Source organism: Bactrocera latifrons, unplaced genomic scaffold (assembly GCF_001853355.1).
Source record: "Bactrocera latifrons isolate USDA-ARS-PBARC rearing strain unplaced genomic scaffold, ASM185335v1 scaffold_48, whole genome shotgun sequence".
NCBI classification, from domain to species: domain Eukaryota; kingdom Metazoa; phylum Arthropoda; class Insecta; order Diptera; family Tephritidae; genus Bactrocera; species Bactrocera latifrons.
In genome coordinates, this window is record NW_017537134.1 from 1448620 (window position 1) to 1474186 (window position 25567).

Genomic DNA, 25567 nt, shown 5'->3' on the forward strand with positions numbered 1-25567 from the left:
TTGTTTTCCCGATATTTACATGCCTGCGGTTAAAAAATAACATAACATACATAAATACCACTAGCTATATGTGCGTAAGCTTTTAATTAGTAGGTAATGTTTTCATTTTTCACCAAACATATTAACTGCTAGTTTCAATTGATGGCATACTGGACTGTGTGGCAATTATTGAAATTTATAAGAATTTTAAAGAATAAAAAAAAAAATTAAATAAAAAAATTAATTTAAAATAAATAAAAATATTTAAAAAAAAAAATAAGAATAAATTTGCTAAAAAAGTATACGGTTGCATATCTAGTTTTTAATTTAATAATAACTACAGCATTTTGGAAACCTTCAAACAGTTTGTGAATTACCCTGCAATTCAATGCACAGCTTCAGTTACCATGATAATATACTTAGAATTAAAATTTTGTTCAATATATCCGTAATTTGCTTCACAATTAAATCAATAATAAATTTGCTTCACAATTAAAACAATAATAAACTAAAAACATGTGTATATGCGATAGATGTGAAAATGTTGCTCATACGCCCCGCCGTACATTTAATTCATCATGRGAGTACAATAAAATGTTTGTTTTCGTACATTTTTCGTTGTTGTAGTTGTAGTATCTAGTGACCATTCACGAATGCGCACTATTGTATTTGTGTATGTATGTGTTCATGTAAGTATGTATGTGTCTAAAATTTACGCATTGCATTGTTGGTTACCCGCCGCTAAATTTTAATTTATATACTTTTGGACATTTTATAGCTCCATACATGGTTTTACTATGCTTCCACACCATTTTTTTTTTTTTTGGCTTTAAGTTTTATTGTTTGGTGACTGTTTTTATTGTTATTGGGTTTGTCGTATTTATTACAGTTTAAATAAATTTAGCATGAAGTTATTAATTTACTACATGCTTGTCGCTTGTTGTTGGTGTTAGTTCTCATAACTATTGTATTGTGTTGTCTGGAAAATATGTTAATAATAACCAGAAATTGTAGGAGATTTGTACATATAGAGCATATACAAAAATATTAGTGTATTTTAGTTTTAATGGAGTTAAAATTAAGTAAATATCGTAATTTTATATAAAATAAATATTAAAGATAGTAGCTTGTAATGGAAATATTAAATTGTAGAGAAAAAATAGTTTTTACTTATACTTTAAATAAATTGTTCGCAAGGTTGCAGAATCATCCCACATTATCGTCCATACTCGCAATATGACCATAAATTTTTCAAATTTCAGCCCAAAAGTCTTATTAAAAGAATCAAAGTCGATAAAAATGTTGTCGCATAAGTCCGAATTTCTTCAACAAGCACTTCGCAAAGTTTCATATAAATTAAGACAGAAAACGTAATCTCTTTATATATAATTAATCAATATTATAATAATTATGGCTGAGTCCAGAACGCCACTACTGGAGAATTGTATTCTTTATATATGTTCAAATATCATATACTTGGATTCCAGTGATATTTTAATAAGCGCTTTGAAGAAGAAATCCTTTTTTTGTTAAGCAAAAGCCGTCCATTCGGAAGTTATAAACTTCGCAAATGCCTTGATCGAGTGCCGAGAATATAATTTCTTAATTTTTTGATATAATATTTCCATGGACTGAATACTATAAATTGCGYATCGAAAAATGTGTATATGTGTAAAAGTACGTAGAAAATTTCCACCTATGCCTCAATAAGAGGCTCTAAAAGACCAACAGTCGAAAATATTTTTGACCATAATAAAAATTTTGTGTACAAATTAGTAACACAAATCTAATATCGCCTGATTTCAGATTAAATACTTGAACAATTACCTACAAATGGATTAAACGGGGCGCATATCATATACCTTGCATATAAAAATCCTCCTACAGTAGTTTTAGTCGGTTCATAGGCAAGGTGAAAGTGAAACAAATATTCCGAACAATATATACTAACAGTTTTTTTTTTTTAGTTTAAATCGAATTAAAATTCATACAATTTAATAATAATTAATATAGTATATATGCATATTTAGATAATATAATACAGAAACAAATATAACAAAAATTTCTTTAATAATGTAAATCGTTTTACACATAAAAATCAATCAGAAGAAAAATATGAAATTTTTGCGCGAAGAAAAAACTGTCAAAAAAAAAGGAATAAATTGCATTTGATAAAAAGTTCATTGGATCACGTGCAATTTTGTTATAAATTTGATTTTAGTATTAAATTTTTAATCGTTCACTTTCAGCGGCTTTATTGTGTTAATGGAATTTCCTTTTAATTTCGCCTAATTTTAATGCATTRTAACTTCTATTTTAATTATCCCTAAACCCGATCAATAAATTACAACATTATCGAGCTTTTTTGCCAGCACATTACTAAATTCGTAATCGTGCGAGATKGTAATGAAATCCAAACTTGTCTCCAAACTACTGTAATAATAAATTCTCACATACTATAATTCATTGAGCGTAATATAAAATAGCAATAATTTAATCTGCTCATTTGATTGGTGATATGTKGTTCAGTCGCAAACGCTCATGCGAATACACAATATTGCATTGAAGCTATATATTTACAGCGGCATTTGGCTTCATTTTGCCCCTTGTAATTATAAATTGTTTTCCTTTTCGGACTTACATAAATGGAAAGTCCTATAAACAGTTTTTATATGTGCATATTATGTACTTCATTTGATTGCGCTAAAAGGCAAATATTCGCATAGCTTGTGATTTTTTTATAATGTTACTATATACATATATAAAAATTGAAGCACAGTGGGTAAAAAGCCATTTCCGCCATTTAGAAATTCTAAAAATAAAAATTTTATCAGAATATTTATTTAGTAGAAATATATCGAAATTGCATTGCATCGTCCTGGTTCCTTCCTGCACCGCATATGTAACATTTCTATCTCTTAATCATACATATGTATGTAGGTTACCTTTTAGATTTTGGAATTTGACAACCCTAATGTGGCAATCTGGCAGCTTACAGCGTGATCGTAAAACTTAATATTTTGCATGTTACATACTCAGAAAGTTTTGAGCGTTATGAGCGCTATTTSTGTAGTTAACAATAACTTAAAATATTCGTCTCGAAACAAAAATTAAATCGCGAATTTTTTCGTTTTTTTTCAACTTCCGGCGTGGATTTACTCGGCAAGAATTGATGGATTGTTTTAATTAAATTTTAAACCTAAGTCGTCAAAATCATGTTATTCCGGAAGCTATTAATRCCGTACGCAAATTAATATTTCAATATCGTCAATGTGGGATATCGTGGGATAGAGACGACTGTTATCATTTGTGGGATCAGCTTACATAAAAAAATGTTCCACATTAGATCCCACAAAATTTGTCAACGGCTCTAAAATGTTCGTATCGCAGTTCCAAGCAAATGATAAAATGAAAAAGAAACTTAACATGTTACAACCATACAAGAACAACGCAGAGCAGTAAACTCTGTGTGGTATATAACCATTTTTTTGTCGGTTGTCTTTCAAGAAATCAAGAAAACCAACCGCAAAAGACGGCTCACTTTTCGCCACGACAATGCGAGCTCTTACAAATCGTCCATCAACAAAAGTACGTACATTTTTGAGCATTCAAAACATCAAAAACATTCAACGTATAATTCAGACTTGGCATTGACACCTTAGAGGCGGGTAATTATTTCAGAACGCGTGTTTTGGAGATACCTCAATCAGAGCTGCTTCGACATGTGCGTCGTTCGAACGCATGCAAAAGTTGATCTCATTAGAGAATATTTTGAAAAACAAGAAAATGATTTTTGTTAATTAATACATATTTGTTTTTGTCTCCTTGTCCCGAAATATAAAAGACAACCTACTACTCAGTCAATCAGCATGATATAGAAATTATGGGGTACTCAAAATAGATAAATCTATTTTTATTATAATTAAATAAAGTAAAGTATGATTATTAACAAAATTAATTTCTATTTAGTATTTTTAATAATAAATCGCTATTATTTATATAAAATATGAAGATCACGCATCAAGCATTAAAAAATAGTAGCATAAAATATAAATTAACTGTAATTGAAATTCATAAAATTTGTAAATATAAAAAAATTAATAGCAACGCACTTAATTAATAATGTAGAAAATATAATAAATATCACAACTTTTACTTTTATAATAATATTTCCAATATCAATACACACTTAAGAAGCCTTTTAAATAAATATTTAATACAATTAATGCATAAAACGTTTAGTGCAGCAATTCTTTTCTCTTTTTCTGGTTCTTATTATTACAGGTTTCAGACACCAATAAAAGCCTTCACCTGCCTGACAACAGCAAGGTAAGCGATTTTTCCTCAAACACATTTATTAACTACTGTTTTTGATTCATTTTTATATGCTTCGAAGTATGAATATTTGAGTTATTTAAATGTGTTATGATAAACACAAAAACGCATAAAAAATGGCAAAAAACACTTAATAATATTAATAACAAATTTACACGTTCTATCAATTCAATTGGCATGTGTTTTTAGTATAAAAATATAAATTTGTACGACTGTTTCAATAATTATTCAACGGTTTTTGTATCTGCATGTAAAAAATTGGCATCGTGCTTCCAAATTCACACTTCAAAAATCATACACACATGAATCAAATTTATAATTTTTTTTTTTTTCAAACTTTGAACTTCAAAATGCTTTTCGTTTATTTAAGAATAGATAGATACAAGCTATTATATTAAATATAAAAATCATAAATCTGAATACGAAAAAATGATGTGAGCTTCATTATATTTAAATTTTTATTGTTTAAAAATAGTAACAACAAGTAAGGAAGGGCTAAGTTCGGGTGTCACCGAACATTTTATACTCTCGCATGATAAAGTGATAATCGAGATTTCATTATCCGTTATTTACATATTTTTTTATTTTGCTGTACATTAGTTAGATTAGATCAATTTGTGTACTTTGAGTATTGAATTGTATTTTCATTTACTTTAATTGCATTGAAAAGTTATAGTCCGATCACGACAATTTTTCCTCAAGGGAAAACCTCAGCTCAAATACCGTATTTGTGTAAAGTTTTATTCCGCTATCATCATTGGTTCCTAATGTATATATTATACAGAGAAGGCATCAGATGGAATTCAAAATAGCGTTATATTGGAAGAAGGCGTTGTTGTGAACCCATTTCACCCATATTTCGTACATGTCATCAGGGTGTTAAGCAAATATTACATACCGAATTTTATTGAAATCGGTTCAGTAGTTCCTGAGATATGGTTTTTGGTCCATAAGTGGGCGTCGTCACGCCCATTTTAAATTTTTAAAAAAAGCCTGGGTGCAGCTTCCTTCTGCCATTTCTTCCGTAAAATTTAGTGTCGTTAGTCGGTTAACACACTTTTAGTGATTTTCAACATAACCTTTGTATGGGTGGTGGGCGTGGTTATTATCCGATTTCTTCCATTTTTGAGCTGTATATGAAAATGCCTGAAGGAAACGACTCTATAGAGTTTGGTTGACATAGCTGTAGCAGTTTCCGACATATGTACAAAAAACTTAGAAGGGGGCGGGGCCACGCCCACTTTTCCAAAAAATTATGGCTAAATATGCCCCTCCCTAATGCGATCCTTTTTGGATCCTTATTTATGGCTTAGTTATGACACTTTATAGGTTTTCGGTTTTCGCCATTTTGTGGGCGTGGCAGGGGTCCGATTTTGCCAATCTTCGAACTCAACCTTCTTATGGAGCCAAGAAATACGAGTACCAAGTTTCATCATGATATCTCAATTTTTACTCAAGTTACAGCTTGCACGGACGGACGGACAGACGGACAGACGGATTTCAACTCTACTCGTCACCCTGATCATTTTGGTATATATAACCCTATATCTGACTCTTTTAGTTTTAGGACTTACAAACAACCGTTATGTGAACAAAACTATAATACTCTCTTTAGCAACATTGTTGCGAGAGTATAAAAATTCAATTTAATACAAAATATTCCTATATATATCAGTCAGGTGAAATATTAAATACATACATCACATTTCACTACCAGTGAAAAATTGGTGTGAAACTTCTAAACTTTTCTTGAAACTACATAAATATATATTAACTTGAAAGATTTTAGAACGGAAGTAGTTATATACTATAATATATATTATATAGTATAATTTTTCAATATTATTTTATAAACTACTTAATTAWTTATGCTTAGAAGGCATATTGAAAAGTAACGTTTTAAGGGAAATCTGATTTGTTGGGAAAAGTCCGATTTTACTATGCAACTTTYGTAACGTTTAAAAACGATTATGTCGAATCCCAAACTTTTCGTAGATATTTTGAAAATAAGTCTAAATCTCACGATTGCTTTTCAGAGGTAYCTTTCAGAGATAGATATCTCCATACCCTGGGCTAACTTTATATCTTAGAGAGGCTTTGAAAACAATTCCAAGGCGAGCTCATGCATTTCGTCAATGCGTTAGGAGATTTGATTTGTTGAATTCATCAATTTGATTTGAAACTGAAAACGAACAAAAAAGAAGAATATTGGCATTTCAATTTAAATTAAAAACCTTCCTTTTGGTTGCTTTCAATTTAAAGCGAGTTTCAGCGTTTACTTGCTTTAAAGCGTTGCTTTATGAAATTCTTGCTTAAATTTCTGCTAAATTGCACACAGAAACAATTACAACTGCCTACCAGCGAGCAACTTGACTTTCGAAAATGTCTAAAAGGGAAGTGAATTTGCATTGCCTTGTATTTTTCATTCAAAATCGCAAATGTGCGGAAAACCGAAATAAAATGGTTCTTAGGCAAAATTTACAAATAGCAAGAACAGTCCCCTTGGTGGCTCTCGGTGCTTGCTTGCTGAAGTGTGCGTATAGTGGGTGTGACTAAGCCATTTTCACTATACAAAATTAATTTGCTTCAAACACGCAAAGTGTGAACTAAAAATTATGCCAAAAACACGAAGAAGGACAAAGACACCACACACATAMAAGTACATACATATGCAAGTATGTGCGGGTATTTCCTAGCTGATTGTTGTTTCGTTTTAAAGCCTTAGGTGGTTCGACCAAGTCGAAWCGATTCACCAATGTTATTAGAAATTTGTCGAAATTTCCATTGTTTGGMCGAAAAATTCAAAAAACAAAAATGAACAAGAATGAAAATAGAAAATGGCCTGCATGCACTGTCTACGGCAAATATGTGCGAATTTGTTCAGCCAGCCAGATAAAATGTAAGCAGACTTCGAACGCCTTCTTTGCGCTTTGCTCCTTAACACAAGCACCTACAAATGCTTCTCCATATGTACACACACAAGTGCAYGCCCTTTGCTACCATTAAGTCAAATTTGTATGCACATGTATGGSTGCGTGTTTGCTTATTTAAACGTATTATGGTCTGTTATTGTTTCATGCTGTTATGTAATTTATTAAATACATAAACACATTCTAAAACCGCCTTAATCGTTACACAATATGCTGAGAGAATACAAGCTTATGCAATTGCAATCCCAGTGACGCACAGAAGTGGTCCGAATAAGAATGAGGTAGTTTGTTTAATTGCAAGCAAAACTCGCAAAACTAAAACATTTTTGTCGTCRGAAATGCAACTTCAAATAAATGTCAACTTTAGCAATAAAATATTAATTTTTGTCTAAAACGAACATTGCCTTGAATTACTTCACTTGTTACTAATGGCAAACACGTAGAGTGCTTTGAGTGTCTGGTTATCACTTAGTGGATCACAGTTTTAAATCTTGAGTGTAACCAAGTCACAGCTTAACTGTAATTATATTTCTATTAATGTTTAAGCCTGCRTATACACTGCTAAACCTCCTAGGGTGTTGCTAATATGAATGATTTCTCTTACAATTAGTCGTTAAGCATGTGGAGTTCACCGTGCCACGTGACAGCAGTGAGGTTTATATTCATCATCACAAAGTCATAATGGTCTATATAATACAGAATCTTATTTTGCCTTTCATTAATCGCTTGTAATCAGAATTCAATTGGCAAAGGAATTCGCTTATGTTCTCTACTCCAAACTRTGACATTTGGGAGGGTCTTTCTTCAAAGAACACATTGTTATTATCTTTGGGATATAATGCAGAGAAGTCGGCGTTTTGTCCTTCCCATAGTTGTTATTAATTTGAAAGCAGCACGGTTTTGGGAGTGAGAATCTTATATAATAAAAACCAGTTGACAATCCTTCAAATAAAAAATTATAATTTTGTGTAGCCATCCAGTTGAAAAATTGTGTCTTTGGTTATTATCGCGTATAATACTTACTGCTGGGTATTAGAATATAGAATGTACATTTAGTTGGTTGTATATATTTATTATTCATATATGCTATGCCATTCCTTGTATAAATGTAACAAACAGTAAATCAGTTCGATTCAATCGCTTGCAGATCAAGCAATTTCTAACTGCAGGCCATGAATACGATTTCATTGTATCTGCRCTCTAAACAAGCGCTCATCTATACAAACATACATGAAGAGTTAGTTCTACACATACATATGTAAACATGTGCATGCTTCGAAGCGGCCTTAAATGTGTGAGATTTGGGTGCGAAAATGGATGTGCAATTGTGCAGAACACATGAGAGAATTCCATGAGAGTACGCACATAGGCATASGTAAATATATAAAGTTGCATCAGATTGTTTCTACAACTACATACATTTTGTAAGAATGAAAGGGAAGGCAGTAGAACATACATGTATGAACAAGGGGGTACTCCAAGCAGTAACTGCTGCCACTACAAGCAGCTTAGGACATAGGGTTGGAGATAGAGCTTGAAATTTTTAAAATATTTAAAATATTTGAAATTCTGCACAATTCGCCCACTATCTTTGCTTTTGTAAAAAAAAAAAATATAAAAATGATTTTGCATCAAAATGCTCTAAGATATTGGAAAAATTTCTTGAACTAGTGATATGTAGGTTACATTATCACAATCATTGACTATTTTATTATTCAGCTGATATATTGACAAAAATCTTGCCTATAATTTCTTCAGCTCCTAAGTGTATGCTAGAAAATTTATAATGCTGTTAATTATATGTTACTCATAGGTTTAACGGTCGAATTAGAAGTACGGAATATACAATTTTTTACGCCGGCGAACCAAAGCGAAAATTCGATATCGAAATTTTGATCGATTGAGTTCGAAAATTTATCTAATAACAACAGTTTGAGAATATTTATTTTTAGACAAAAATTATATCCAAGCAAAAATATTCCAAACACTTCTAATTCGAAATATCGGTTATCTTTACTTTAAAAACCGAGATTCGAGATATTAGACRTTTTTATATTTGACCCTTTTCATCAAACTGAAAGTACTTCGCTTCTWCTCTTATTTTTTCTTTGTGTCACTGCTGGTCTTCACAGTTTTTTTCCTATCAACTGAAATCCAATTCAATACTCACATACATATATATCCAACATACATATGCCCGATTGTATGTGTGTGTGCGACGACGCATTCACTTAATTTCCTGCCTTAAGCTTCAATCGTCCGGAGTTTCAATCTTCGCTGCCGACAGGCATCTTAAAACAAATTAAATTACTTTAACTGAAGCACGAGTACTTGAATCGTACAGTCAATAACATGTCGTTACAAGTGCCGTGTTCGGATGCATATATATTCGTATAGGATTTGCATATAATATATTGATAATTGAATATATTTACATATGTGTATATATGGTGTATAACTGTTGTACCATCTTTTACGCCGTTTGGGTAAAAATGCATATACACACATATGTATGTATGCATGTAGAGCTATTACTCAACTGCAGGTGGCTTCAGATTGCTATTCACAGCTAAAGTTCTTGAAAACAACAATTGGATTACTATCCGAACAAGTCTTACTCTATTGAGCCAATAAAATGTATATTGCTTTGCAAAATACAGCAGTTACTCGATTGGTGTAACACGTCGGAAGTAGTGATATATAAATATACAAACAATTATCGAATAGAAATGCAGAGGTTCCTGACTGAAAGTTTCGAAATGCTTCGTTTGCGATAAATGAGACTAATTCATAAAAACCATAGAAACATATATTCTGGAGTTGCAAAAGAATACACTGTAGGTCCTCGATTGTTAAAGGGTGATCCATTTCGCGGAAACTTCAATATTAACAGTAAATGCTTACTAGCATTCGAAAGAACTTTCCTTGGCATCAATTTCTGGAAGATTAGCTCTTTCAAATGTTGCCCGTGGCTACGCCTCAGATGGTCCAACCGCTGAGTCCAATTTTCGATAACTTGTTCCAGCATTTCGACTGTTAACTGGCGAATGACGGGCTTGGTGTTTTGCTCCAAAGCCTGAATCGAAGCGGGATTGTCTCTAGACTTTACATGTCTGCACAGAAAAAAGTCTAACGTTGTGATATCATATGATCTTGGTGGCCAATTGACCGAACCAAAACGTGAAATTATCTGCTAACTGAAGTGGTCTCTCAAGAAATCCATTGATTTGTGCGAGATGTGAGCAGTGGCGCCGTCTAGTTGAAATCWAATGTCGGCAAGCTTCAATTTCAGTCATCAAATAGTCGGTTATCATGACATCATTTCTGAAGAAATATGGACTGATGATTCCACTGGCCCACAAACCACACGAAACCGTTGTTTTTTTCTAGATGAAATAGMCGCTAAACCAGTTTATAGTTTAGCTGATTCTTATGCAAGACAGTGWTCAGAAAAAATATTTTGTAAATTTCACTAAAACTCTACGAAAACCAACTCTGGCTTTTCTCAGCTGTTATTTACTTATATTCTTTTCTAGAAAATCCGACAAGTTCGATTATAATGATCAATCTACTCATTCCATCATTAGATATCTCACACTCACTTATTATTACTTTATGTTTATGRAAATCACGACCTGTGAAGGAAGGCGTGGCTATTTATTAAAGAGTTACGCCCCACTTTGTTGTTGCTCTGAGGGCAATATTACATAGGCACATTGCTATAGGTAATTTTGTTATTATTCCAGCGGTTTAGTTATATTTTGTTTTTGTTGTTGCGAATACTTATAGTCGATGAACTTTAATGACTTTTAAATTGTATGACTATTTGTTATGGTGCTGCACTCGGGGCACGGGTTTTAAAATGCATTGCAATTACTTATTAGTGCTGTTGTTGTTATTTGTGCTTGTTATTGTTGCTTTTGCATTAGTTTAACTGTGTTTATAAAATCTCTGGCTATTATTTTCACTAATACTCCATGCACAGCGAGTGAAAACGCCCCACTCCACTCAATAACACCAACACCGACGCACACACACACACACGTGCACTCATGAGCCTCAGCTTTGCGGCGCTTTTGTTTACAATTATTTGCGACTAAGTACTTGAGAGTACCGTTGTTAATGGCGCATTTGACTCTCACTCATTTTAATAATAAATGCAATTACCARAACAATATGTGGCTATGCATGCATGTACATATGTATGTGTTGGAACTGTTACAAATTCCATGTGCTAAGCCCGTTCGCAGCTGTTTATTACAATATTTGTTTGGTTATTTTCGTTGGCTTTCAGCCAGTGCCAATGACACGCGAAGTTGTCAACAACAAATGTACAATATTAGACATATGTTTAGGTATTCAAACTGAAACCGGTATGACAGACGGACATTTGTGGGAAAGTACTTTCATTCGCGCCCTGATATTGACTCACTATGGACCCCACTCAGTTGCCCTTAGGACCATGTTTCATAGAAATTCYCAAAGCTCACTACTTCCATCACTGTGTGGGAAAAACTGCCATAAGGTAAATTTTTTGTTTATTTTTTGTACTCACCTCCTTAAATAGAGTGGTGAAAATGGCGCAGCTACTCCACTTTTGAATAATAGTGAGAGATTCTAGGTCGCGGAGTTATAATATTGGAATGACCTTTGCAGGCAAGTTGTTTTGAATGCGTCACTATTGCTCGGCAGTCTTGTGGTTTTAACGCGCAATTGCTGCATATAAAATTCTAAATGAATTGTTTATAAATTCACAAAAAAGAGGATTCAATATAATTTTTTCACTCGCAAACTTACTTAAGTTACATAAATCACAAGTCGAACACATAACTTCTTTATAGAGATGCCATGTGGCATGAGTTTACAGATCAACCTTTCTACAAAAGGGATTAAAACATCCTTTTTCAAAGTGAGATTAAAACGATCCTAACAACAGCTTGAGTAACTGACTTGGAAATACATGGTTTGTCCGGAAAGTAATAGGATTGATTTTTTGTCGCCGCGACTGTATTTCGGAGTGTGCGCGCACCGACTGGATTCGGTGGAGAGCGTTCTTAGCTAATGAACGAGCTGCTGGTCAGTTGCCTCCGAACACTTGGAGAATCATGAGCAACATTTTCACGCAACGTGTTGCTGTGAGTGGTACAAGCCGATTCATTCGTTATAGCAGAGGTACAYGATTAAATTCTGTGTGAAATTCAGTAAATCTGCGACAGAGACGTTTGATATGATCAAGCAGGCTTATCTAGATGTTGCTTTAGCAAGAAGTGATGCGTTTCGGTCGCACCAGGCCTTTTTGKAGGCCCGGGAAGAGGTTGCCGATGAAAACSGGAAGAATGAGCAAATACAAAATGAAAACGGTGCTCATTGTCTTTTTCGATTTCAAAGTCATCGTCTACCATCAATTTGTTCCTCTTGGACAAACCACCACGCCAAATTTTACGTGAAAGTTCTCAAGAGACTCAAATGAAGGGTCAATTGGATCGGGCAAGACATGTCAGCCGATTGAAAGTTCCACCACGACAACRCYCCGACTCACGCCGCCTTTCTTGTAAACAGCTACCTAACCCAGGTCGGCATTTCAATGCTTCCGCAGCCGCYCTACAGCCCRTRTGTGGCCCCCGGACTATTTTATGTTTCCTTGCCTGAAAGGKCCGTTGAAAGCCTAGMATTTTGAGAYGAAGGAGGGAATCCAAACAGCATGAAGCTCGGCTTTCAAGGCTATTATCTAGAATTAGCTTTTCGCGACGCCTTTAATGTTTGGAAATCGCGCTGGCAGCGCAGAATATTAACGATTGGTTCAATACATTTTTTAAATCGACTCMGTCCTAGTASTTTYYGGAAAAACTGGGCTTTCTTTTGCCTTCCTATTATTTTAATTGCTATTTGGAAAAAAAAAATACTAAAATTCAAAATTCCTGTCTAGTTCAGAGTTTATATATAGAGTTGATTGTATTGATATATATATACTATATACTATATACTACATACTATATACTATATACTATATACTATATACTATATACTATATACTATATACTATATACTATATACCATAAACTATACCTACTTCATTTTATCGTCTTTTCTCATATCTCTTCTTCCACATTTTTCTATCAAAAGCATTAATGATTAGTCGTCTTCTGTTCGCTGTGTTGATTTCCTGCTTTCTTGCAAAAAATTTACACGTGAAAGTAACGACAGTATCACATATATATGGGAAGCCAAGCAAGCCTTCTCCTNGAAGGAGGGAATCCAAACAGCATGAAGCTCGGCTTTCAAGGCTATTATCTAGAATTAGCTTTTCGCGACGCCTTTAATGTTTGGAAATCGCGCTGGCAGCGCAGAATATTAACGATTGGTTCAATACATTTTTTAAATCGACTCMGTCCTAGTASTTTYYGGAAAAACTGGGCTTTCTTTTGCCTTCCTATTATTTTAATTGCTATTTGGAAAAAAAAAATACTAAAATTCAAAATTCCTGTCTAGTTCAGAGTTTATATATAGAGTTGATTGTATTGATATATATATACTATATACTATATACTACATACTATATACTATATACTATATACTATATACTATATACTATATACTATATACTATATACTATATACCATAAACTATACCTACTTCATTTTATCGTCTTTTCTCATATCTCTTCTTCCACATTTTTCTATCAAAAGCATTAATGATTAGTCGTCTTCTGTTCGCTGTGTTGATTTCCTGCTTTCTTGCAAAAAATTTACACGTGAAAGTAACGACAGTATCAYATATATATGGGAAGCCAAGCAAGCCTTCTCCTCTTTAAGTTTTTAGTGCAATTAATTATCATGCAGCGAATGAAATGGTAATTTTCCTTTATATTATATTATTCAYTGGCATATTTCTATTTAAGAGTGGCACTAACCCCTTTCCAAATCCGATCATTTTAGCATCCTAAAGCAAGTTTTGCATTACTTCCGTTCTCCAGCTTTAATAGTTTCCTTTTATTATATTAATGTCATCCTGTTTCATATGCCATTTGTTTTCTCACACAGTCTTCTTGTATTCTTCTTCCCCTCCTCTTTTTAACTCAATAATTACATTAATTTTTCTAGAAGCTCATTAGTTATTTGTTTACTATTTAATATGATTTTTTAAAGTGAGTAAAGTAAATGAAAATAAAAGTTGCGATGCAATAGTTGGATAAGAATGTGTTAATTCACGCGCAAAGTGACAAACAACACGAACGCAATGAAAACAGTCGCCTGATGACCGGAAAAATGCGCCATGCAACGGCTATTCCCTGTGCGCAATTATATTGTTTGTTTGTATGTGATACTTCGGCCACAGTGGAAAAGTATATTGTGATAAATGACATTACATTAAATTTATTATTACGTAATTGCAGAGTTGGTTTGTGCGCGTGTGCGCGTGTGCGCTTGGTGCCATATATAATTGCTCTTATTTCCTGATTAACTAATTATTATTCAAATATGACTTAAATGGATTGTGAGATTGTTTAAAATAATATTAATCGTTTCACCGTTATTGTTGAGATTGACTGCACTCACTATTATGAGCGTATGAAATATGACATATAGTGAAATGGGTTGCCGACTAACCTAATGGAAATGAAACAGATGCTATTGAAGCAGTTCTTTTCTTATATTGTATTATATGCTTTTTCCTTTACTGACCGCCATACCACTATACGGCCTTCGCCCTTAAGTTAAAATTTTTTAAATTTATTATTTCCGATGCACAGCTCGCCTCTTTGCCTTCAAGCGATGTACATATATTCTACTTCTAGAATTGCTCCTAACAACATATAGCCGCCAAAATGTATGCTTCTAAAATATATATAAATAGCAAATACACTTGGCGAGCGCCTAAAAATAGTAAAATAATTTTTTTTTTACATTTCATTGCCTATTTGCTGCCACACTCAGAACAGTTATTTGCTGCAAATACAACTGCTCCCGCGGGTCCATCGTTGTAGTTGKTATGCATTCACCCAAAAATTACAGCTACGCAAAACAAAGTGATACATACAAGCAACAGCAACAACAACAACAACGAAATCATAAAATTTTGTAGTAAAGTGTGGCYCATTTTCGTATCAATTTCATATCGTTGCTGCTTTATCAACAGTTTTTTGAGATCACTGCTTATGTGTGTTTCAGCAGGCGGCAGCACACAAGCCATTCAACGCAACTCGTATGCACACATATATTTTAGGCCAAAAAACAGCAATTCACCCGCAGCATACCAGTGTGCCTGCCGAATTATCCACATTTCTCCTACTGCTTGCCACACCCCTTTTTTTTTTTTTTAGCTGAGTGCGGTTGTTATGTTGTATATTTAACACAATTTTTGTTTTCACATTTTTGACCTAAAGGCAAGCGCAACAAACACACTCAAAGCTATTAGGTCCATATATAGCAAAGCACACACACACGTCTGTGAATGTAGATCGTCAAACACGCCTTCTCGCTAAGCAAAAAATCGTCTGCAGGCAATAAATGAGTGTGCAATGGCAAAACTGCGAGGAGAAATTTAAATAAAGTATAAAAAGTAGAAATTTTGTTCAGGAAAAAGTGGAAATTTAACAACTTCCGGCATAAATTAAATTTTGAAGTGCAAATGTATGTGCCTGCGTGTGTTTGTGCTTGGAGGTTTTTCATGAGTTTGCAATTGTTGTTGTTGTTTGTGTCAAATTTTGCGCTTATCGTTTTGTGGTTGCGTATTTTTGTGCATAAAATGAACATTCTTCCGTTTGGGGCATATCCTTGTTGCTCATTTTCGTGTTCCGTCCAAAGTAGAGTCATTAAGGGCATGCTTCAGCGTGAAGATTTGTGGTATTTTTTATGTGCATGTATATTACTGTGGGCAAAAAATAATCACACTTTTTAATTTTATTTTTTTTTATTTCAAAACTAATTTTTTACTAAAATGCTGTTTTTGTTGCCATGTTTTTGTGAAATAGCAGTAAAGGGATAGTGGAAGTATTATAATTAGTTTGTATTTATAACGGTTGAGTTTAAATGTAAAACAATCAAGGTCATAAACTTTTTGTTTTTAATCGTTTTTATATTCCCTAGAACTAAAGTGATACATATATACATATATATTAAGAGTATATTTTTGTTTGAATGAGTAAGTTTGAAATCTTATTTTTATTGAAAAGGAGCGAAGTTAAATCAAATATTTAATGTCGCTGTGAACTTTCGTAGTTATGAGAAATTAAAAATAACGGCATATACATATACTTACAGGAGTAGAGAATGTTAATTTTCTTATTTATTATTTTTGTTCTTTGTTAAAGTTTGTAACGCGAGATTATTTTACGAATTAAGCCATATGCAAGTTCTTTCACTTCTTCAAGCCATTTCATGTAATCCTAAGCAACTACTAAACCCCTTTCACGGTATGGGGTATATTATGTTTGCCACGAAGTTTTTTTACACCCGAAGGAAAAGTCGAAGACCTCTAAAAGTATGTCTAACGATCGGCATAAAGAGCTGAATCACCATGTCCGTCTGTATATACGCGAACTAGTCCCTCAGTTTTTGAGATATCRCCCTTCTCTTCTCAAGAAGCTGCACAATTGTCGGAATCGCCTATATTGGACCCTTATAGCATATATCTGTAATATAAACTCAATAACCAGAACTACGTCCTTGTACGGAAAACTTTTATATTTGCCGAGATATCTTTRCAAATTTTAGCACAGATTGCAGATCGGAGCATTACACCATATAGCTATTATACAAACTGAACAATCAAGAAAGATATTCCAGCTTTCTTAGTTCCAAGGTTTGTAATTATCTGGACTTTATCAAATCGAACTGAATTTTCCAGATTTGAAAAAAGCTACTTTTTTGAACGAGGAACTCCCTAAYAATATCATATAATAGTTCAACCCCATATAATGTCTCCTCTTCTCATCGTTGCATTGTTGAAACCCTGCTCTAAAGCCAAACAACGAATTTCTGGTTACATTTTATCGTTCTATTTTCAGGATCCTTCCTCTTTGCGCTTGTTCATATGTACTAAATCGGTCAGTRGGCCATTTAATTTCCTGTCATTGCATTTACGAAAAATCAGATTCGATCAAATGTTTCAAATTCCATTCAGCGTGCTTAATTTATTCCTTTAGAGTGTATACACATACACATGCGAACATATGTATATAAAGGCGCTCTAAAATAGAGTCTCGCTTATACACAATTTATTCGAAATACAATGCTTTTGAGTGCGCATAATTTCCCAAACTGTTAAAAGAGAACATCACTCATCTATACGCATACATTCACATGCACACATCAGCTTAGAGTTGCATGTGTGAGTGTGTGTGGCGTAAGCCCTTCTCAATGCAACGCAACAACTGCCTCAAATTAGSGGGCTGTAAAATGGACCATCCAAACAAAGGCTGAAATACCTGTATTGAAACAATAGCAACAAGTACAGCAAATATAATGTATTCTTGCGCTTTTAGTCGATGGTGATTTGGAAACATTAACTGACCAATATGGTCATTGAAATATCAACTCTGTACTTCTGACCATCAGCTCTTACCGCACACATACTGTCGCACGTGCTCACAGCCATTTTATTGCCGCTTCATATGCATATTTTCAATTTCCAAAACTCGCTATATTCGCCCCAGTTTTAGCATAAATTATCGTAGTCGCATTCGGTTTGTCGCTGGACCAACAGCCGTGTGGGTGTGTGTGTGTGTTCCATTGTTGGTCAGCGGTGCTTTTCACTCGTCCTTTTTGCCACTTTTCAGTATTGTTGCACGTCAATTGCTGGCTTGTCCTTTGTTTCGTTTGTTATGGTTCATTCAACCGCTGGGAATTTGGAGTGTTTTATGACACATTTTAAATTGAAAAGTGTGGCCAACGCGGTTCTCGTCAAATTTGCATATAATCGCAAGCTCATTCGCATGCATACCTATGTATTAGAGTGTATATATAATTATATTGTGTGACAAAAGGTTGGGCTTGGTCCTTTTACATATTATATATWTGTATGTATATGTATTTGCCGAGACGGCTTAACAGACAAAACCGGATTCAAAATTACTTTACATATTTTTTATTTGTTGTCTACCGTTAACTTTTTGTACTGCTCCTTTAAATATTATTAAATTTTGATATTTTCTTTTCAAGCTGTTTGACAATGTGAGTTTTTTTTCTAAGGCATTTTCGATATTTACTACGGAAGTTTGCTAAAATTCAAGCCTAAATTTTTGCAGTGTTTCAATTATTGTTTTGAGTTTTTTGAGCTTCTGAGATGTGTACAGAATTTTATTACTATTGGCATTTTTAATAGAAATATATGTATGTATGTCTGTACGCATTGTTAAAAAAAAGTATACTGAAGGTTTTATAAAATGAGTTTTTAACATATTTTTCTCTATTCCTTAGTTTTTGCTTTGAAATATTTACCTTTTTCAAATTTAGCATACAAATTTACATTGCAATTAAAAGTTTTGTTCACACCTATGGCGAAAGCAAGCTTCCCAARCCCACTTTTTTACTACTTTAGCTGGCTTAAAATGTTTTATAGCTTATTTAATAACCCATGCACAAACTTTTTGAAAATTTCAATAAAGTGTATTCTACTCTTGTGTATGAGTAAATGTGTATTGAGCCCAAAATATTATATAGTTTGGTTTACCTTTTCTTAAATTACCACACATGATAAAACCTTGAACAACTATTCCTTTGCGAAAACTATAAAATGGTCTGCGAATTTGAAATATCTCTGCGGTGGTCACATTTTCACACATATGGTATATTCAGTTTATTTTAGCARGTTTAGTTTAGTTCTTAAACGAAAAGTTACGTATACGCCCCGTGCTGTTTTGCCTTACATGCGGAAGGTTTGCTATAAGCGTTCTTTTGTTAGCTCGCTTGCAGGTTTATAAGCAAGTTATAAGAGTTTATGAAATACTAGAGCAACACAATAATAATTTAAAAGCTTCAATAGTCTTTTATAAAATATTTTATGAAACAAAGTTAAATCAAAAATGAMCTCTTCTTGCACACTACACAAAGATTCCTAAAGTTGCTAAATTTTTAGTAAAAGTAAAAAGCGAACTTAATTTGCTGATTTTTAAATTTTCAAATAACTTTTACCYAAATGTTAGCCCTATCACACGATTAAGTAAGCCATTAATATGCCTTGCATACTTTTACGCACTTCATTCATAATTTCACATTTTTCTACCCGTGACTTAAGTACTTCCCTCACCTTCACGCACGCACGTAGTCCATGCATACAAAGCCTGCCGCGAAAATAAAATTCTCTTTTAATTTTTAATGGGCATTCAGTGTTATAATTTGAATTTCCATGGCATAATGTGGCCGCTGACTCGATAAGAGTAGCATTAATATACCAATATACAAACATATAAAGCATGTTGCAGACTTGCTTGTATATAACCAGTTAATGTTTATTACAATTAYAGTAAACGTACATATTTGTACGATAAGTACACATATATATATATATTCACACACGATGATGTGCTTAAGTGTCGATAAAATTAAAATGCAGCGCACACGCTCCACACGCGTAGGCCGCTCACGTTCATATCGCTACCTAAGTAATAGTCCAACATCAGCACATCAGTAGTCATCAGATATGCACACACACACCCACCTATAAGTAATGACTTTATAGATGTGCACATGGTGACAGAAGTTGCTCTTGTCAGCTGCAGCGAAAAATGAGCAGCCTCCGCGCAAAAGAACAATAGAGTTTTCTTTCTTTATTGCTGGTAGGAAATCGAGAGTTCGTAAACATTTACACTTACTTCTCTATTTAAATAAAATAAGTGAGAAGAACCAGATTGAAATATGTATTAAAAGCAGCTCTAGAGATTTTTAACCATACACTTTCCAACCAAATATTTATGAAAGTTAGGTTACGTTGAAGAAAATTAGTGCTCTTTTGAAACAAAAACACTCAAAATCAGGAGAATTGCACTAAATAATTTCCACTGTGGTGAATACAGTATTAACGCGTTCCTTTGACTGTATCTTTGATGTGAAAAAAATTTTCGGAGATTGCTTTATTGCCTTATCTTATGGTCCATGCCAAATATCGTTAAGATATCTCGTCAAATGAAAAAGTTGTCCATACATTATACATATATATATTATATATATTTTTAAAACGTATTTTTTTTCACAAAAAATCACTGTTGATCGGATTACAAGCGACATTGTAGTAAAGATTCATTCATTGTTGGTTTTWAGCGCAAACGCTTTTAATATCTTAGTGCTCTTTGCTTTTGCACCTTTATCAGCATTGATACTGAGCCAAGCTTAAAAAACAAGTTATCACTTTAAAGGTAGATATCATCACTATATGACAATTTTTGTCATAATAAGTGGGCTCTATTCTCCAAACACATTTTCCAGAAAAAATATTAAAATTTTGCGATTTTGCCCTCCTAAAGACTGACTGTGACACTATTGTGAAGGTAAAATTTCATTTCGGTTAGAAAATAAGTGATAACACTGACAAGGTACTCCCTTTCTATTATTTATCTTTATGCCTCTATATAATATATCCCTCAATCTTCTCTCTCGTAAGCTCATCGGGACAAATAAAAATTTTCGCCAGCCCTATTCAACATACTTTTCGACGATTAAACTCATTATGCCTCATTGGCATGTTAATGGATATTTTTGTTGTATTTGTAACGTTTGTTGCAATTATTGTCATTATATGCTGTGCGTCTTCTCGCATTTTTCAATGAGCATTTACATACATACATATATACATATATACAAATAYGCCTATAWGAAGTTATATTTCCATATGYATTTGTATGTGTGTTGTTATTGCGACCGCTGTGCTATTGTGCCCACTTATTGATGAGCATGTCAATGATTTTGTCGATTAAACGCTTCAATATTTATTGCACATTACGTGCCGCCTGCTGTGCGCTCWGTTGTCGGAAATTGCATTTCAACGCAGCCAGTGGCAGTTGCAGCACGTACGAGCAGAACACGATACAGTTGAACTTCTCTATTGCGAACCACTTCRTCTAAAACGATTTAGTTTCCCAAACACTAGAACATTATTTCTTTAAATTGTCTGCATGTTTTGCTCTTGGCTTCTAGCATGACTGGATCAGAGAAGCAAAAAAATTATTTTACTGGATATTTTAACACAGATAAGAAGTATATTCAACTATTTCAAATAACCTTTTCAATAAATTCTATTTTACGGTTTTTCTGTATATTAAAGTTCATTTTGTTCCTTTGAGGTTGACTATATGGAAGCTCTACTGTATATACGTTCCCGTACGCACTGTCAACATGAAGTTTAATGCATAAATGAATTGAAGTTGTGTATGTATATATGAAATTTGAGATTTAATTGGTATTTAGGTATTATTTGTCTGGTTTTGAAGAATTTATTGCCATTTGAGTCYAAACATAAATTACTGTTATAGTGTAGTATAAATTAATTAAAATTTAAGTATAAATTTCAGTTAAATATTTTATTAGTATATAAATTAAATGACTTTCAAAAATATAAATGCATAGCTAGAATACTGTCATTCTCATTAAATATAAATTCATTTAAAGGCTACACTTGTAAGAAGACGGCAGAAATTCACAAACTTCTGCACAAACTATGCAGATGTTTTTTTAGGGACACCACTAGTGCGAAATTTCGAAAAATTTAAAATTTTCTTTGATGACACGGCTATAAAATGGCATATATGCACCTTAAAAGTGACATACTAAAGTTTTGACTGGAAATACAAAAGAAAAAAAATATTGTTACTGTCTCCTAAATTGTAGGCTGACAGTTCAATAATCTAAAAGTATWTACCTTTAGAGGTATTTTTTCTCGAAACAACATGTTTCATATTGGCTGCAGTTATAACTAGAAGTTGAATCATACAATCGCTAAATTTGTTTTTTAGTATGTATATGATTCTGAGTCCCCAATCTCCCAAGTTTTTTCTTTTTATAAAAAATTTAATTTTGTCAGTCTTCGCATTTTTGAGCCAACTTCGTTATTTCGTTGCAAAGTTTGCCCATTTTTAATTTTATTTTATTTATACAATCGAGAGTCATTRTRTAACCAATATCTTGCAGATTAAAATTCTATTTAATTTTTTTTATTTAAATCACGTAAAAGGCTGCTGTCGCTGCAGSAGTGCAGGCTTTGTTTAGTAATTTTGAAAATAGCGTATAAATTGCTAAACAATTTTTCTAAAAAGTTAAAATTAAAAATTATGCATATTTATTTATTATATGTAAGTATATTTTCACAATTCTAAACCTCCTTCAAAAAATCACTTTTTTGCTTGCTTTTCCTCTTAAGTCAGCAACCTAAATGTATAATAACTCTATTTATCTCGCTGTCTATCTATCTACTATATATGTGACCTGGTCTACGAAAAGGGAGCTAACGTGCGAAAACTAGTTTATGACTTTTTGGATTCTATCACGTGAAAAAGCATCTCATCTTCCATCCGAATCAACTAAAATTGTTTGACACCTGAGCCCCCTTTCCGTAGAACAGGTCACATATATCTATTTTTATTTATTCTCAACATCTGCTGTTTGATGCAAAGTAGCAGTCGCTAACAATTTGAAATCGACTGGTTCAATAAATAGGAAAATTTTCAAATCRTAGATTCTAAGGTATATCTTTTTTACTAATAAAATGCATTCCAAACTATAATAAGACGAAATTCTATTAGCGGTAATAGTAGTCTACATTCTACAAAAGTATGCGATATCATAATCTGCTATCAGAAGTAAAAATAATTGTTTTCATAAAAAAATTCCCTTCATTAAAAATGCAGTAGCAATTTCTTAAATTACTCTACCGAACATGCAACTTAAACTTTATATGCGCCTTAAACCACACTAGTTTGCATTTGCACTTAGCCGCACAACTGCATTCCGTATGAATTCCCCGAACATTAATCAGACGTGAAGCGCTTTGACAGTGTCAACTGCCACTGTGTCTGTCTCACAAAACACACACGCACACATGAACTTGTTTTTGCACACACACACACATATCTGCAATGCATGAGGCATATCAACCCCCGAGTGGCTTCCGCAGATGTTTCAAATTTCTTGACAAGCTGAAATCGATATGAGCGCACCGAGTAAAGCACACTTACACGCGCGCTCACTTACACGTTCAATCAAAACATGCCACTTACCCAAGCACACACATTCGCACATTCGCACATACACACAGTGCTAAGTACATGAAAATGCATTCTAACAAATAGACTCGGAACATATTTTAATATTTATTTTAGTATTTATTGGAAAATTGAGTATATAAGCCGCACATGAATAAATAAAGCTGCAAATATGGGATCTATGTCATTCTATGCAGACCAAAAGTATGCTATGAAAATTGCTGATTGCAAAAACACGCCGAAATGTTGTTGTTGTACCCCAATTAACACATAAATCAATCATATTTACGCAGTGATTGGCATAAAGTGTKGGAATTGTGAAATGTGTAATACAAAACTTAAATGACACTCTTTACTAACACTAACACTAACATAAATCGAAATACTTGGCATGCATACTTGCTGGCATTACATTTCATTAGCAACTAAGCGCCTTAACGCATCTAGCATGACGCAGTGTATTTCTTTCATTTATTTTTATTTGTGGTTAAATTATAGCGGGAAGTACCAGTAAGCACATAAATTTGCGCAGAATTTGAAGGGGCATATTCACTGTGACACAGATAAGCTTAGGAGCGAAAGCACACACGTGCGCGCAGCTGCTCACAAATACACATACACACATAAAATATTTACATSTATGTATGTATGTATGAAATACAAGTGCATTAGTGTTAGTTGGTTCATGTACGAAATTTTACGCGCTTAAGAGCTTGAATGGGCACGTATGCCTGCAATTACCAAGTGAACATTGCCTAGCAAACAACAAGAAAAATTAAAGTTTATTTATCTTGTATTTGAGATAGTGTGGCAAARAATTTCTATATTTCAGTGGCATTCTTATTCACCAAGTTTTCTGAATCGCTTCGAAAGTGGTGAAACGAAAGTGTAAGTCAATTAAATCAAATAGGTTGGCAGCATTGGAAAATAACTTCCTTATTATATTATTTAGAAGAAAAASTAACAAAAATTTGTACTCAAAATAAAGTCTATGTGGTCTCCAAATCCAAATTAAATTCTTCTATATTCTATTCTTTCAAATATCCGTGAAAAAAATCTTTTTGGAATCCTRTAACATCTGTATTTTTCCAAAAACTTTGGGCAAGAAGTAACAAGACTGTTTAATTTCAACTATTTAACAACAATTTTTCCATTAAATTTTTTGTGGGGAATCAAATTTCTGGTGCTGAAACGTTCAAACTATTCGACACTTGTTTGTCGCGAGAAAGAGTTTTTGATTGGTGCAAATTACGCAAAAAGAGTGGGGAACGCGTTGACGACGAAACACGTCAACATCAACTGACGATCAACACGTCAATAAAATAAAGAAATTGGTGCTTGAGAATCGACGATTAACAGTCAGAGATCTTACTGGCATTGTTAGAATATCGGAGGGATCAGTGTAAAYAATTTGGAAAGATTATTTGGGCCTAGAAACGTGAAAGCACGATTGGATCYGAAATCATTCAATTTAACAGCATTCCGGATCTCATGAAACGTATTATTCCACAAACAGACGATGATTCTTTTTCCACTTGATTGAGCCACATATAACTTCTGGCTATTCAGCAAACTTACACGGCTGATTCGGCGAAACCGTCCTGAGTTAATTAAAGACATTATACGTGAATTGATTCTCGCATTGAATGCTTTTTCGAAAATTGAGTTTAACAACTTTTTCGAGGATTGGAAAAAGTTGGCGATTTCTTTGCCGTCCCCTTAGATTTTGAAGAATTAATTAAGAATTTTAAAATTATGGACAAAGTCTTACTATTCTTTAATCATAGTAGTAAATAGCATTTAAAGGCACTTTCAKCGATTTGGTACGAGAATTAATTCGTAATTATGGTGTTACCTTTCACAGCACCATCTGTAAAATAAATTGCTTTCATAGATCTCATCAAAAATATAAGTAAAGCATTAAATTCCCATAAAATTTAACATAACGCAAATGTTTATTGGGATGTCTGAAATCGAAAAATTATCTGCGTGTGTGTACTCACGTGCAGCTGAGAGTATTTAGAGGGCTTCCATTCTCGAGCGGACTCCAATGCCAATGCAACGTTTAGCTACTCGAAATATTTTAAGTACTTTTTACATAAATTGTGGGTTGCACTCCCCGCATGGAATTCTT

General features: G+C 33.3%; 1 protein-coding gene across 2 annotated transcripts in view; it reads left to right on the forward strand.

Annotated features, from left to right (window-relative positions):
- LOC108973457 (poly(U)-binding-splicing factor PUF60) overlaps positions 1-25567 on the forward strand; it is a 231860-nt gene that overhangs the window by 138369 nt on the left and 67924 nt on the right. Inside the window, exon 2 of one of the 2 annotated variants that reach the window (XM_018940721.1) lies at positions 4264-4308. The exons of the other annotated variant lie outside the window; for it this stretch is intronic. Within the exon in view, the coding sequence (XP_018796266.1) occupies positions 4264-4308 (45 nt within the window). The remainder of the gene's footprint in view (positions 1-4263; positions 4309-25567) is intronic. 2 annotated transcript variants of the gene reach the window in all.